This window comes from Chiroxiphia lanceolata, unplaced genomic scaffold (genome assembly GCF_009829145.1).
Source record: "Chiroxiphia lanceolata isolate bChiLan1 unplaced genomic scaffold, bChiLan1.pri scaffold_66_arrow_ctg1, whole genome shotgun sequence".
NCBI classification, from domain to species: domain Eukaryota; kingdom Metazoa; phylum Chordata; class Aves; order Passeriformes; family Pipridae; genus Chiroxiphia; species Chiroxiphia lanceolata.
Window position 1 is genome coordinate 90,755 of NW_022476531.1, and position 15,088 is coordinate 105,842.

General features: G+C 64.9%; 1 protein-coding gene across 2 annotated transcripts; it reads left to right on the forward strand.

The window, feature by feature from the left end:
* Positions 1-953: 953 nt before the first annotated feature.
* SLC44A2 (solute carrier family 44 member 2) lies at positions 954-13,996 on the forward strand. 2 transcript variants are annotated; one of them, XM_032677584.1, is made up of 22 exons: positions 954-1,080; positions 2,429-2,477; positions 2,587-2,660; positions 3,219-3,303; positions 3,399-3,483; positions 3,582-3,695; positions 3,902-3,962; positions 4,132-4,255; positions 4,440-4,523; positions 4,762-4,874; positions 5,084-5,215; positions 5,397-5,496; positions 5,594-5,686; positions 5,943-6,027; positions 6,306-6,568; positions 6,652-6,746; positions 7,403-7,506; positions 7,882-7,955; positions 8,128-8,198; positions 8,375-8,463; positions 8,827-8,911; positions 11,525-13,996. In XM_032677584.1, exons 1-22 carry the CDS (start codon positions 1,044-1,046, stop codon positions 11,629-11,631), a joined length of 2,124 nt encoding a protein of 707 aa, XP_032533475.1. In that variant the 5' UTR covers positions 954-1,043; the 3' UTR covers positions 11,632-13,996. The 2 variants fall into 2 exon arrangements, with proteins under 2 accessions (XP_032533475.1, XP_032533476.1); XM_032677585.1 differs by lacking the exon at positions 11,525-13,996 and adding an exon at positions 9,326-9,476.
* Positions 13,997-15,088: the final 1,092 nt, after the last annotated feature.

A 15,088-nucleotide genomic window follows, 5' to 3' on the forward strand; every position in this document is an offset into this window, starting at 1 on the left:
AGGGAGGACCCCCACGTTCGGGGACCCCCACGTTCGGGGACTCCCACGTTTGGGGACACCCACGTTTGGGGACCCCCCCTCCCCGCATTGAGGACCCCCCCGTCCAGCCCCTGGGACCCCCCCCAAGGAGGCTGCAGGGGCGGGGCCTTCGCGAGTGTTGGGGGGCCGGCTCCGGGCTGGGTGGGGGGCTCGGGGTCGGGCCCGTGCCGCTGTCCCCCCCCCCCCCCCACCGGGGGGTCCCCCCATTCCCGGGGGGGGACACAGGAGAGGGGGACACGGGAGGTGGCACTGGGATCCCTTCCCGGGGGGGGGCGCGGCCCCCGGAGCCCCCCAGCACGCGGGGCCGCGGCGGGACCCTCCTGGTCCCCCCCTTTTCCCCGGGCAGGGGGTCCCCCCGGCCCGGCCTTTGTTCCCTTCGCGCGGGGGGGGGGGACGGGACCCGCAGCCCTGACATCACCGGCGGCCTATGGGCGCCGGGATCCCGCCGCTATTCCCGGTGATTTATTTACCCGAATGGAACCGGGGCGGGGATGGAACCGGCGTCACCGGCGGTGGCACCGCCCTCCACCCCTTTCCCGGCTGGAACCGGAGATTTCCCGCCCGTTCCCAACCTTCGGGCTCGGTTTGGAGGGCCTGGACAGCGCCCCGGTGCCCCTCGGTACCGGTACCGGAGCCGGTTCCCCCCCGTGCCCGCCGGAGCCCCCCGGTGCCTCTCGGTACCGGAGCCAGTTCCACCGGTGCCACAGAGGGTTGCCCGAGCCCTCCGGTGCCCCTCGGAGCCCCCCGGTTTCTCCCGGTGCCGGAGCCGGTTCCCCCCCGTTCCCCCGGTGCCCGGCGGAGCCCCCCGGTGTCCCCCCGATTCCCCCCGATGTCCCCGGGAGCCGGTGCTCTACGGGGCGGGGTCCGGGCCGTGTTTACGCCCCGGAGGGCGGATTTTGGGGGACTGTGACGGAGGAGGGGCCGGCCCAGCCCAGCCCAGCCCAGCCCGGCTCGGACGGGGACGGGCACGGCGGAGGGTCCGGGGCCACCGGGCGCTCGCCGGGATGGGGGGACAGGAGGACAATTACTACGGCAAACATGGTAAAAGGGGAGGGGGGATCGGGGGGGCTGCAGGGGCGGGGGGGGCCCTGGGCTTCGGCAGCGCGACCGGGGGTCGGGGGCACTGGCGGGGGTTCGCCGGGGGTCGGGGGCACCTTCGGAGCTTCGCCGGGGGTCGGGGGCACCGTCCGCCGCGGGCTGGAGGCACTTTTAGGGGATCCACCGCGGCTTGGGGGCACCTCTGGGGGTTCCCCGCGGGTCGGGGCCCCCTCGGCCCCCGGCTCGGCGCGGAAGGAGTCAAAGGGCCGCGGAGAAAGGCGGAAAAAACGAACCCGAAATGGGCGGAAAAAGGGGCAATAAAAAGCGAAGCAAAGCGAAAGCAAAAGCGGCCGCGCCCCGCACGGAATCGGCCGCGGGTTTGGGGGGCTCGGGGGGGGGGCTGCCGGGGGCTCGGGGCGCGGTTTTGGGGGTCTGGGGGGGCCCGCAATGAGGGGGGGCCCGCCCTCCCCGACGGCCGCAGAACCGGCCCGACGGTCGCGGTCGGAGCCGGCGCCGGGACAAAACCGGCTCCGGCGGTTCTGGGGCGTCACCGCGGCGCCGGCACCGCCGGGATCGGGGTTCGGGGGTCCCTCGGGGTCGATCCGACCCCCCCTTCCTGCAGCAGTGACACCCCCCCACCCCCCACCCCTCCGGGCCGCTGTTTGGGGGGGTCTGGGGTGAGGGTTTGGAGATCAGGGCTCGGCCGGGGCTGGAAAGGGGCGCCCCGAGAGGAGCGAACTCCGGCGCTCCCCAAAAAACGTCCCACAGCGAGCGTGTCCCCAGCACGGGGCTGCTGTGACACGCACACCCCCCCCCCCCCCAAAAAAAACCCAGATATATCCCTGCCCTGGGGCTGCTCCGAGCCCCCCCAAAGACCCCCCCAAAGCCCGGCCCCCCCAGCCCCGGGCGGCTCCCACGGTGGCGCCGGCGCTGGCTCAGTTCCCACCCTAAAAATAAAGCGGGAGCAGCGGGACGGGGCCGGAGCGCCGGGGGGGCTGTGGAGGGCGGGGGGGGAACCCGGGCTGCTCCGGGGCTCTGCGGGACCCCCGGGTGTCCCCCCCCCGCACCCCAGCCCCTCTCTGCCCCCGCGGCTCTTTGGTGCTTCCCTGGGATTTCGGGTCTCCCCTGCCGCGACTCGGGGGCATTTTTGGACGGAACCACGTGGAAACAGGTTTTCCAAGGGAGGGGTTGTTTCTACGCCCGGGAAGTGGCTCCGCGGCAGGGAATCAGCGTCTGGAGATTGTTTTGCTCCCGGTTCCCCTTATCCTGCGTGCCCTGGGGTGAGGATGAGGAGGAGGAGGAGGAGGAGCCCCTTCCTCCCATCCCATCCCGTCCCTCTCCCTGCCCGCAGGAACGCCGCAGAAATACGACCCCACTTTCAAAGGTCCCATCTATGACAGGTAAGTGGAGCCCCCCCGGGGTCCCCAAACCCGGGGTCCCCAAGCCGGGGGTCCCCAAACCCGGGGTCCCCAAACCGGGGTCCCCAAACCTTCCTCTCCCCGCTGGCAGGGGCTGCACCGACATCATCTGCTGTGTCCTGCTGGTCGTGGCCATCGTGGGCTACGTGGTGGTCGGGGTCGTGGGTACGTGCCAGGGGTCAAGGGGGGGTTGGACCCTGTGCTGGGGTCTGGGGGCTCAGGGGGGGTTGGACCCTGTGCTGAGGGTCTGGGGGTTAAGGGGGGGTTTGGTTGGACCCTGTGCTGAGGGTCTGGGGGCTCAGGGGGGTTGTACGCTGTGCTGAGGGTTGGGTCTGGGGGTTCAGGGGGGGTTGGACCCTGTGCTGAGGGTCGGGTTTGGGGGTTCAGGGGGGTTGGACCCTGTGGTGAGGGTTTGGGGGTTCAGGGGGGGTTGGACCCTGTGCTGAGGGTCTGGAGGTCAAGGGGTGTTTGGACCCTGTACTGAGGGTCTGGGGGCTCAGGGGGGGTTGGACCCTGTGCTGAGGGTCTGGGGGCTCAGGGGGGTTGGACCCTGTACTGAGGGTTGGGTTTGGGGCCTCAGGGGGGGTTTGGTTGGACCCTGTGCTGAGGGTTGGGTCTGGGGGCTCCGGGGGTTGCCCCCCATGCCGAGGGTCCCACCCCTCTGGAAGGGCTGTGGGGGCTGCAGTGACCCCCATGGCTCCAACCCCATCCTGTGCCCCCCAGCCTGGACCCACGGGGACCCCCGGAAGGTGATCCACCCCACCGACAGCCGCGGGCAGTTCTGTGGGCAGCAGGGGACCCCCAACGAGTGAGTGCCCGTCCTGTCACCCCAGAGACCCCCCGGGGAGCCCCCGGGGCACTGCGAGGGTCCCCCCAACCAGCTGATTTCGGTTCCTTTCGCAGGAAGAAGCCTTTCCTTTTCTACTTCGACATCGTCAAGTGCGCCAGCCCGCTGGTGCTGCTGGAGTTCCAGTGCCCCACCACGCAGGTACGGCCCGGACCCTCCGCCCCGAGGGGTCCCCACGGGGCACAGGGGGGGTCCTGCACCGTCACCTCCAACCCCCCCCGTGTCCTGCCCACCCCCAGATCTGCGTCAGCAAATGCCCCGACCGGTACCTGACGTACCTGACGGCCCACGGCGTGCCCGGAGACCTGGGGTACTACCGGAACTTCTGCGTCCCCACCTTCGACCCGCGCAAGGTGGGTGGCGGTGCCGGCGATCCGGTGGCGGTGCCGGCGTTCCGGTGGCGGTGCCGATGTTCTGATGGTGGTGCTGGCATTCCAGGGGCAGTGCTGATGTTCTGGTGGCGGTGCCAGCATTCCGGTGGCGGTCCCGGCGCTCCGGTGCCATGGGGGCGATTCCCGCCCGGAGCGCTGACGGCCGTGGGTGTCCTTTTCCCCCCCAGGGTCCCATCGAGGTGCTGAAGGACAGGGAGTGCCCGGCCATGCTCATCCCCAGCACCCCATGTACGTCTGGAATTAGCGAGGAGCTCGTTAACGAGCTCATTAATGCTTCGCTCGCTCTGTCCCCGCTTCCATCGGGATGGTTTGGGGGTCGGAGGCTCCCATTTTGGGGTCCCGTGGGGGCTTTGGGCTGGTTGTCCCGGCTGAGCCGCCCCCTCCTCTCTGTCTCCAGTGGCACGGAGATGCTTCCCGGCCATCCAGGCTAAGAAGGGCGTTATCATGGTGGGCAACGAGACCACCTATGACGACGGCCGTGGGCACCGCAGGAACGTCACCGAGCTGCTGGAAGGGGCCAAGTGAGTCCGGGAGCCGCTTAACGAGCAGCTCCGTTCGTTAGCGCTGCTTTGCCCAACAAGGAATGAGTGGTTTCACCTGAGCCGGGGTCTGGTGTCTGCCGGAGATCCCGCACCGAAACCCGGATCCGTCCCCCCCGGGCTCCTCGGAGCTCCCGCTCCATCGGCGTTTCCCGTTGCCTTGCAGGAAAGCCAACGTGGTGCTGGAGACCCGGCAGTTGGCCATGAAGATCTTCGAGGATTACACGGTGTCCTGGTACTGGATCATCATGTGAGCACGGCCCTCCCTCCCCACGGGCAGAGCCGGGTGCTGGGCCGGCACAAACGGGGCAAAACTCAGGGATTTCATGATTTCCCCCCGTGGTTTCTGTCGGGCAAAGCGTGAGGTGCCAGAGGAGGGGCTTTGCTCTGCTCCTCCTCGTGCTCCCTCTCCGCCACGGGTCCCACATTTGGGGTGCCCTGTGGGTGGCACGGGGGGGCTGTGACACACCAGCACCTTCCTCCTGCAGAGGCCTCGTCATCGCCATGGTGGCCAGCCTCATCTTCATCGTCCTGCTGCGCTTCCTGGCCGGGATCATGGTCTGGGTCATGATCGTGATGGTGATCCTGGTGTTGGGATACGGTGAGCGGGGGGGATGGGAGCGCCTCCCTGGCTTTTCCCGACTTTCCACTCCCTATTTTAAGTGGGATTTGCCTCATGGAAGTTCACGCTCCGTGTCCTTCCAGGTGCCTTCCCCCTGAATGTCGGCGCTGGTGGGGTTGAGCGGAGCCCGCCGGCGTCCGGCTCCGCTTTTCCCTGAAAACAGGACAATCTCCTGCTTTTCCCCGCAGGAATCTTCCACTGTTACATGGAATACGCGAAGCTGAAAGGGGAGGCGGGTTCGGACGTGTCCCTGGTGGACCTGGGCTTTCAGACCGACCTGCGCGTCTACCTCCACCTGCGGCAGACGTGGCTGGCGTTCTGTGAGTGCCGGGGCGCGGGGAAGGGGCAGCACGGGGGGTTTTGGGGAGTCTCCTTGTGAAGGAAGGGCTTTGCCCCGTGCCGGATGTCCCTGGGGGGGAGCCAGGAGGGATTTTTCCCCGGAGAGGCAAAGGTGTTCTCGCGCCGTCCCCCATTCCCGGGGCTCCCCTTGTCCCCTGGCAGTGATCATCCTGTGCGTGGTGGAGCTGGTGATCGTCCTGCTGCTCATCTTCCTGCGCAAGAGGATCCTCATCGCCATCGCCCTCATCAAGGAGGCCAGCAGGTCTGGCCAGCCCTGCCCCACGGCCACTGCCCCCTGTCCCATCCCGGCGGCTCCCAGTGCCCCGGGCTTTAACCGCGGCGTGGCCGTCCTCTCGCAGGGCCGTCGGTCACGTCATGTCCTCGCTGCTGTTCCCCCTGTGCACCTTCTTCCTGCTGTGCCTCTGCATCGCCTACTGGGCCAGCACCGCCGTGTATCCTTTGCTCCTCCCCTGCCCCGTGTCCCTGTTCCCCGGCAAAGACGCTGCCCGCGAGTCAGAGGTTTCCCCCGGGCACGGAACGGGATCCTCTGGCTCGGCAGCCACCTTAAATCTCTGAAGTTTAGCCCCAAACCAGCCCTGGGTGCAGGAGTGGAGGGGGGAGGTTGGTGGGAGTGGAGCAGAGGCTGGGTTGGGGTTGGGGTTGGGGTTGGGGCTGGAAAACGGGCTCTCCTTAACGGCCACTCCGCAGCTTCCTGTCCACCTCCAACGAGGCCGTGTACAAGGTGTTCAACGAGTCCGCCTGCCCCTTCTCCGGGCAGACCTGCAGGCCGGAGGTGAGGGCACGGGGAAACCTGGCGGAGACGAGACCCCTCATTGAGTGAGAAACATCCCGGTGTCTCTCGGAGCCCCCGTGCTCCTCCCCGGCGCAGTTCCAGCTTTCCGAGCCCGGCTGTGTCGGGTTGTTCTCCCTGAGGCACCGCGCGCCTGGAGCCGGTCTGAGCCGACCCTCCTGGGAAGCTGAGCGGGATAACGACGTCTCTGAACGCTGGGGCTGCTCGGGGGGAAGAGGACACATCCCCGACCACCACTGACACCTCTGCTCTCCCCGCAGACCTTCAACACCAGCAACGTCACCAAGCTGTGCCCCGACGCCCAGTGCCTGTTCGCCTTCTACGGCGGTGAGACGGCCTATCACAAGTACCTCATCGTGCTGCAGTTCTTCAACGTCTTCATGTTCTTCTGGCTCGCCAACTTCGTCATCGCCCTGGGCCAGGTGACGCTGGCGGGCGCCTTCGCCTCCTACTACTGGGCCTTCAAGAAACCCGACGACATGCCGGCCTTCCCGCTCTTCTCCGCCTTCGGCCGCGCGCTCCGGTACGTCCCCGCGCGCGGGGGAGACCCCGGGCGGCTCCTGGAGGTTGTCCCCTTTCTAACGGGTCCGGGCGGTCCCGCCCCAGGTACCACACGGGCTCGCTGGCCTTCGGCGCGCTGGTCCTCGCCATCGTCCAGGTCATCAGGGTCACGCTGGAGTACCTGGACCACCGGCTCAAAGGTACCGGGGCTGCGATGGCCATGAGGGGACGGGCGAGGTCGGCCGCTCCCCGCGGCCCTCGGGGCCGGAGCTCGGGGCTCGAGTCCAGGGGAATCGCTCCAGGGTTTCAGGGGAGGATCAGGGTTTTCCTCTTAGAGCCCTGTAGTCTCCTCTTTGTCCAAGAAAGGAAGAAATCCTTCCCTGGCAGGGTGGGGAGGCCCTGGCACGGGTTGCCCAGGGAAGCTGTGGCTGCCCCTGGATCCCTGGAAGCGTCCAAGGCCAGGCTGGACGGGGCTTGGAGCAACCTGTGCTGGTGGAAGGTGTCCCTGCCCGGGACAGGACGAGCTCCCGGGTGCCCTCCAACCCAAACCATTCCATAATTCGGGATTCTGGGAAGAGTTTCCCGGGGCAGGAGCCAAGGGACGTGCCGTGGCTCCGGGCTCAGCCAGCCCGCCCCGGGGGCCTGTGTGGGTGCCAGGGAAGTCTGTGCCGCGTTCATCGGGAAACGTAAACAGCGAGTGGGAGCGTGGGAAGAGCAGACTGGGCTCATCCCACTGTCTGCAGCCACGGGGAGCCTGAAAACAGGGCACGGGGGGGAGGCCGGGGTGGGGCGGTGGGACAAGGTCTCCACCAGGGACCTTGGAGTCGCTGCTGGTGCTGATTTTGGTGCCCTCCAGCCGCAGAGAACAAGTTTGCCAAGTTCCTCCTGAGCTGCCTCAAGTGCTGCTTCTGGTGCCTGGAAAAATTCATCAAATTCCTCAACAGGAACGCCTACATCATGGTGAGAGTCACCCCAAACTGACGCCCTCGGGGGGCCGGGGCTGCCGTGGGGGCGTCTCGGCGCTCCCGGGGGTTTCCCTGGGCGGCTGTTGGGAATTGTGTCTGCCAACGTCACGGGAACGTGGAGCTCTGCAGCTGCTTGGCTGGCAAACCTTGATCTCAGCCACCTCATGTTGACTTTGGGAAGGACCCTCTGTGGGTGGGCGGGCTCAGCTCTGGGTCTCCGCGATGCCCGACCCGTCAGTGGGTGAGGAAGCACTTCCAGGGTGGGATTTACCAGAGACCTGCCCCGAGATGGGACTCGTTGCACCCTCCCTCGGTGGTGACCTGGGTGCAGCCCCGTTTCTCCCTGCTCTGCCCCGTTTGTCCGCTCCAGATCGCGATCTACGGCACCAACTTCTGCACCTCGGCCCGCAACGCCTTCTTCCTGCTGATGAGGAACATCATCAGGTGAGATCCCGGTGTCCAGGAGGGCTCTGCTCCGTTACTTCCGAGTCCTTCCCGCTGCCCGAGGTCACCCCCGGCCTGGCTCCCCGTCCTCGGGGAGCGTCCTCCCTCCCTCCCACGCTTCCATCGGGGTGGGGAGCGGATGTGGAGTCTCATCTCTCCCTCTCGTTTCCAGGGTGGCCGTGTTAGATAAAGTCACGGATTTCCTCTTCTTCCTCGGGAAGCTCCTCATAGTGGGAAGCGTCGGTAAGCGCCGGGCACTGGAAGCTCCTCTCGGGACGTCCGGCTGCCGTAGCCGGTTGTGCCGTCCCAAAACCTCCCCTGAGGTCACCCCTCCCGTGTCCTGTGTTCTGCCTTCCCCACCCCACCCCTTCTGCCGCTGCCACCCCACCGCCGTGCCCATCCTGTGCTTGCTTTCCCAGGAATCCTCGCCTTCTTCTTCTTCACCCAGCGGATAAAGCTGGTCCAGGACACGGCGCCGCCGCTGAATTACTACTGGGTCCCCATTCTGGTGAGCCGCCGTCTGGGGCCGGGGTGGCCCCTGAGGCAAAGGGCAGCGATGCCCCAGGCGAGCCCCCTGCCCGCCCCCGGCGCCTCAAGGGCCGTCTTTGTTGGGTGTTTTTCCAACGAGCCCTTTGTTGGCCGCCGTTGGCCGCGCGCCCTCCCCGCGCTGCCCGCTTTGGCCTCCGGCCGCCGTCGTGCCTGTGGCCTTTTGTCCCCCCTCAGGCTGCTCTGAACAGTCCTGCCCTGTTCCCTTCTTCCCCTTCCCCTGGGGAATTTGGGATTCAGCGGTTTCCTCCTCCTCCTCCTCCTCCTCCCCCCGGCCGGGGCGCTCCGGGCTCCCCGTGGCGTGACCGCGCGGCGTCTCTTGCAGACGGTGATCGTGGGCTCCTACCTCATCGCCCACGGGTTCTTCAGCGTGTACGGCATGTGCGTGGACACCCTCTTCCTCTGCTTCTGTGAGTACCCACCCCGGGGGGGGGACAAAACCTCTCCCTCCCTCCACGCTTGAGTTGGCCAGATTTGGGGGTTGGCTCCAAAATCCCCCTGGGGTTCTTTCCCTCCGTGTGGTTTTCTCCCGCTTTTTTTCCTTTCCTGACTCCTCACCTGCGTTCTCACCTGCTTCCCCCCGCCTGCTGCAGCTCCTGCCTCCCTCCTGCTCCTTCTCTTTCGGTGCTTTTCGGTGGGATTAACCGCAGCTAACTTCAGTTTCCCTTTTCCCCCCTCTTTTTCCTCCTTTTCCGCCCCTCCTGTGTCTCTCGTTCTCCATCCTCCATCCTCCATCTCCGCCCTGTCTCTCTCTCTCCCCGGCTCTTCCGCTGCTTTTTTCACTCTCCCCCCTTCACGGCCGCTCCTTCCCGGGGTTGGAAAAGGTGAAGACCTGGAGAGGAACGATGGATCTCCCGAGAGGCCTTACTACATGTCCCCCGAGCTCAGCGAGATCCTGCTGAAGGGGCACCTCGAGCCTTCCAAAAGCGCCGATAGCCAAGGCTAGGGATGGCCAAGGCCGGGGGCCGGCGCCATGTGCTGGGGGCGCCGCGGGACCCTCCCGGCCACCCCTGACCTGAGCAGCTTTTTGGTGCTGCTCTGTGCCCTGGGAGTCCTTCCAGGGTAGGGGGGTGCCGACCCTCAGTGCCCAGCCCGCCTTCCTGCCCAGTAACTCGCGTTCCCGCATCCAGAGAACCCACCCGGCACCACTGGGAGTTGGGGCCGGGACCAGCCGGGTCCCCACGGCCCAGAGATGTTTGTTCCTGACCACCAGGCGTGGGTGGGAGGGCCGGGAGTGCCGGCAGGAGGGAGGGATCTGCCGCGGCGGGACGGGGGTTTGTGGGACGGGCCGAGTGGGTTCCACCGCCCCAACCCGGTCTCTGGGCGCTCCCCTCTCCAAGAGCAGCGAAACTTCCCTGGCCCCTCCCCTGGCCCCTTTCCCGGCCCCTTTCCCGTCCCCCTTTCCTGGCCCCCTCTCTGTGCAAACCGCAGAACTCGGAAGGTTTCTGGGTGAGGCTGCAGAGCTTTGGTTTCTCACCTGCTGCTTCAGCACAAGGAGCCGCTGCCGGGGACTCCGGGGGTTCAGAGGGTCCCTCGTGGAGCTTTGGGTGCTGCAGGGGCTGGTCCTGGGAGCTGCTTTTCCCCTGGGAGGGGTCGAGTGGGTTGGTTTGGCCTCGGCCTGGTCCGGGCTCCCGCGGGCAGAGGCGCTGGAAGCTGTCACGAGTGGGGGGCTGTCACGACGGGGGGGCTGTCACGACTTCCACGCTCTCCCAGGGCGCAGCTGGAGATGATTCCAGAGGCCATCCAGGCCCGGGGGGGGGGCTGTAGGAAGGAAGAAGGAGCCTGTGGGGAAGGGAGGCGAGTCCCCACACAGGCTGTGGGGTCTGTGAGGGCGAGGCAGTGCCGGGGGAGCAGAGCGAGTGTCCCCAGTGGGATGGGGGGGGATCACAGGGGTGTGACCTCGGAGGGGAGAGAGATCAGCCCCCAAAGTGCTGGGAGGGGGGAGGTCACAGCCCCCCCCAAAAAACACAGCTGAGTTTTCTCCTCTGGACAGCCCAGAGCTGATCAGGATTTATAAAAGCAGCAGAGCCCCCCTCCCAGACCCCCGGACAGCCAGAGCTGACCCCGAGCTGTGCCCTCCCAGGACGAGGCTGCGGCCTTAACGCTCCTGCTTCCATCCCAGAGGGACCCAAATCCCTCCCCAAACCCCCCCTGGGTGCCCTCGCTCTGCTCCGGGGCCCTCTGGGTTTGTTTGGGGTCCAGGGTGTTGTTTTCCCAAGATTTTCCAACCCTTGATGCCGTGGCAGGTTTGGTATGTTCCTTGTTGGGAATGCTGAGGGTGAATCCCAAGGGGAATTGCTTTGCATTGGTGTCCAGAGCCCCTGGGAAGAGCTGAGGGGACCTCCCCTCCCTCCAGGGGACCTCCCTTCCCTGCAAGGGACCTCCCTTCCCTCCAGGGGACCTCCCTTCCCTCCAGGGGACCTCTTTTCCCCAGGCTCTGTTCGACTTTCCCTCCCCGGAGTAACCAAACACCCGAATTTCCGCTTTCTCCCAAATCCCCGCGGGCCGTTCCTGGCACTCCTGGGAAGAGGGAGAGGGGGGAGCTTCGCGTGTTTGGTTGTGACAGAGGCAGAGAAGGGGGAAGCCCTCGGCGAGGGCAGAGACTTTGTTTGGTCCGGGGTGGTGGTGAGAGGATCCCTGGTGGTGAGAGGATCCCTGGTGGTCAGAGGATCCCCGGTGGTCAGAGGATCCCTGGTGGTCAGAGAATCCCCGGTGGTCAGAGGATCCCTGGTGGTCAGAGAATCCCCGGTGGTCAGAGGATCCCTGGTGGTCAGAGGATCCCCGGTGGTCAGAGGATCCCTGGTGGTCAGAGGATCCCTGGTGGTCAGAGGATCCCTGGTGGTCAGAGGATCCCCGGTGGTCAGAGAATCCCCGGTGGTCAGAGAATCCCCGGTGGTCAGAGGATCCCTGGTGGTCAGAGAATCCCCGGTGGTCAGAGGATCCCAGCCCGTGCCGGGAGCCCCCGCTGAGCCAGGCCCGTGTCCGCCCCGCCTGCGGGGCCGGGGGGGGCTTTCTCTTGGCAGTGGAAGACCTGGAGCGGAACGACGGCTCGGCGGAGAAGCCCTACTTCATGTCCCCCGACCTGAGGAAGCTGCTCAAGAAGACCAACGCGGGGCAGGCGGACGCGTAGCCCCGTCCCGGCCTCCCCCGCCGCCCGTCCCGCCTGGAATTTGCCTTCCTGGACCTCGGACCGCTGGTTCCTCCCGCGAGGGGGGCTCGGGGAAACAGGGATCGTTGAGGATCCGGCCCCGGGGCGTCGCGTTGGTGACGGCGAGCGCCGGAGCTCATCGGTGCCGCTGCCGGCCCGGGGCTCTGGCAGGGGCAAAGTCCCTCCTCCCGGGGTGCCGGTGACTCCAAAACGAGCTCCGTTGGGTTTGATCCCGTTCCTTTATCCCGGCAAACGGGTGGCGTGGCCTCTGGCCCGGCCGTGCTCCGCGTTCCCTCGGCGCTCCGGCGGATCCGGGCGCGGAGGTGACGGGAGGACGAGCCGGGGGGGTCCGGGCGGCTCCTTGAGGGGGTTTTTCGGTCGTGGCCCCCCCCCAAAAATGTTGAGCTGCAGTTGGTGATTCCATCCGGAGAGCGGGAACGGGCTGGAATGGCCTCCCTGCTCCTGCCGCCCTCCGGGGACGTACCAGGGCCCTGTTTGGGGCCCCAACTAATTAATTCTTTTAGGAATAAGCTAATTAGTGCTTCTCTAGCTGCCTGTCGGGGGTGGGGGTGGAGGGCAGCGAGGGGTCCCCGGGCAGAATTGGGGGGTTGAGGCTCTGGTCTCAAGTTCCTGCACCTCCTCTCCAGGACCGGCAGCTTCCGCCGATTCCTCCCCAAAATCTGCGTCCCGGTATCCAAACCCCGGCAGTTTGGGGCAAACCCTTCCCCAGAGGCTTTGCCTTTTTGGGAGAGGGGGTGGTGGGTGGATCCGGGCGGGTTTTGGGTTCGTTTCGGGTGGTTTTAGCAAACCAGCACCTCGCTCCTGCCCAAGGGAAGGTCCAGAGCTTTGGCAGCTCCTGCCACGTGGGGGAGAAAGAAAGGGACTTTTGGGGGCTGAGAGGGGGCTAATTAACTCTAAAATACAACTAATTAACCCCAAATCATAACAGAATTACCCCCCCCCCCCGGAGTCCCTCCAGCTTTTTATCCCGATTCCCTCACGATCTTTGGGGTTTGTGTCAGACGGGGGAACGTTTCTAGGGAATTATTCAGTACTTTGGGGGCTTTTTTGTATATTTTGCTTTTCTGAGGCGTTCTCGGTTCTCTAGTTGATATTTTGAGCTTTTCCCAGGAATTCTTGGGACAGGTTTTGGGCTCTGCTGCCGCCGGGCTGGGATCAAATGCTGTAATTTGCTTAAATCCCCCTTTTTTTCCCCCTTCCTGTCTCAGTGCAGGTGATCCACGCCCCGGGGTAGGGCTGGACAGGGAAGGGGAAGGGAAAGGTGAGGCCAGGAAAATGAAGGAAGAGGTAAAAATTAAAAAGGTGAAGGGAAAGTAAAAAAAAAATGAAGGGAGAGGTTAAAAACAAAAGGGAAAAAGTAACGGCGAAGCTCTGCAGGAAAAAGGTAAAATAAGGCTCTGTTTGGGGTAAGTGGGAATAATTCAGGGAATAACGACCGGGCTCGGTAACAATTCCAGCTTTTCCAGCACCTCCAGCCAGTGTTTCCTGCTGCTGGTCCTGAATTAACTCACTTTCTCCCCTCCCTGTGCAGGTTTTGGGGGGGTTTGGGTTCAGTTTCCGCTTGGAATGTCCCTGTCGGGGGTGAATTCCCTCTCATCCCTCCACTTCCAGCTGTTTTCTTCCCAAATCCAGACCCTTCGGGGGTGGAAACGCTGCTGGAAGCAGCCGAGGAGCATCAGGAACTCTCTTTACTCAGAAAGCCGAAACGCAGCGGGAACTGGGAGGGCTGGAAGTGGTGGAGGAGAGAAGGAATTTGGGAAAAACCGTGTTCTTGGGGACGCCGCCGGGCTGGCTCGGCTGCCTCCCGGCGAAGGCGGGACCTGAGAAGCAGAATTAAGGATTTTTAATTCCCAAGAAGCCCGGAGTGGTTTGTTGGTTTTTTTTTTAAGCTGAAAACTGCACGTGCCGGGAGCTCCGGAGGAGGGAAATATTCCTGTCAGTCAGGCTTTTTTCGGGAGAGCTGAGAGCGAGGGCAGCTGTCCGGGGGGATTTTGGTGTCCGGAAAACCTTCACACTCCACAGCCTGGGCTCTTTCTTCCCAGAGCTTGCACTCGAGGCATTAAACAACCTGTTTTTTTTAGGAATAACAGTGCTTTTTGCTGCCTGGAAATGCAACTCCTGTCCCTACAACTCCTTCCCCGGATCGGGGGCCGGGCGAGGGGGGGAAAGAGAAAAAAAAACCTCAAAAATGCTAAAACCCGCAGGGCTGGTGTTCTACACCAAAATACTCATTTTTTAAGCGCGTTTCTGAGGCATTAACGACGCTGGTGCTCCGGGGGGGGGTCCGTCGGTGTCACGACCAACAATAAAAAAGTGCCTGTTTGGAGCTCGCCTGGTCGTGTCCTTCCCTCCCACCTCAGGGCTCTGTGACCCATCCCAAAGGTTTTCACCCCAAAACAGCTGCAGGGAGCACACTTACTTCAGCTTTGGATTCAAAAAAAAAAAAGCAAAACACGTTTTTTGAGGTCAAACCCCTCCGAGAAACGTGTTTTTGAGGTCAAACTCTCTCCAAAAAGAGGTGGTTTGAGGTCAGACCCCTCCAAAAGAGGCCTCTTTGAGGTCAAACCGCTCCAAAAGCCGGTCGTTTTGAGGTCAAAACCCTCTGAAAAAGGTGTTTTTGAGGTCAATCCCCCCTGAAAAAGCAGTCTTTGAAATCGTTTCCCTTGGTTCCTTGTCAGAGAAGAATCTTACCGCTGAGCGCCTCTGCTCAGGTCCCCCCGGGAGTTCCCTCAGGTGTGTCCCTTCAGGTCTGTCCCCTCAGGGGGGTTCCCTCAGGTCTGTCCCCTAAGGGTCCCCTCAGGTGTGTCCCTTCAGGTGTGTCACCTCAGGTCCGTCCCCTCAGGATCCCCTCAGGTGTGTCCCCTCAGGTGTGTCCCCTCAGGTGTGTCACCTCAGGTGTGTCCCCTCAGGTGTGTCCCCTCAGGGTCCCCTCAGGGTCCCCTCAGGTGTGTCCCCTCAGGTGTGTCACCTCAGGTGCGTCCCCTCAGGTGTGTCCCCTCAGGTGTGTCCCCTCAGGGTCCCCTCAGGGTTCCCTCAGGTGTGTCCCCTCAGGTGTGTCCCCTCAGGTGTGTCCCCTCAGGTCCGTCCCCTCAGGTGTGTCCCCTCAGGGTCCCCTCAGGTCCCCTCAGGTGTGTCCCCTCAGGTGTGTTCCCTCAGGTCCGTCCCCTCAGGTGTGTCCCCTCAGGGGGTCCCCTCAGGTCTGTCCCCTCAGGGTCCTCTCAGGCCGCCCCCCCCCGCACCGGCACGTTCCCGCCACCGCTCTCGGCCCCGCCCCCCGCCCCCCACCCTCCCTCCGCCCCCTCCCATTGGCCCCGCCTCCTGCCCATCACTCCCCTCCACCCTCTCCCATTGGTCTGCGCCCTCCGCCCCTCCCCTCGGCCCCGCCCCGCTCTCTGTTCATCACCCTCCCTCCGCCACC

Coding starts and splice junctions, on each gene's coding strand:
- SLC44A2 (XM_032677585.1), top strand. CDS start 1,044: ATGGGGGGACAGGAGGACAATTACTACGGCAAACATG. Junction 3,484..3,581: donor TCCAGTGCCCCACCACGCAG/GTACGGCCCGGA, acceptor GCCCACCCCCAG/ATCTGCGTCAGCAAATGCCC. Junction 4,256..4,439: donor GAGCTGCTGGAAGGGGCCAA/GTGAGTCCGGGA, acceptor GTTGCCTTGCAG/GAAAGCCAACGTGGTGCTGG.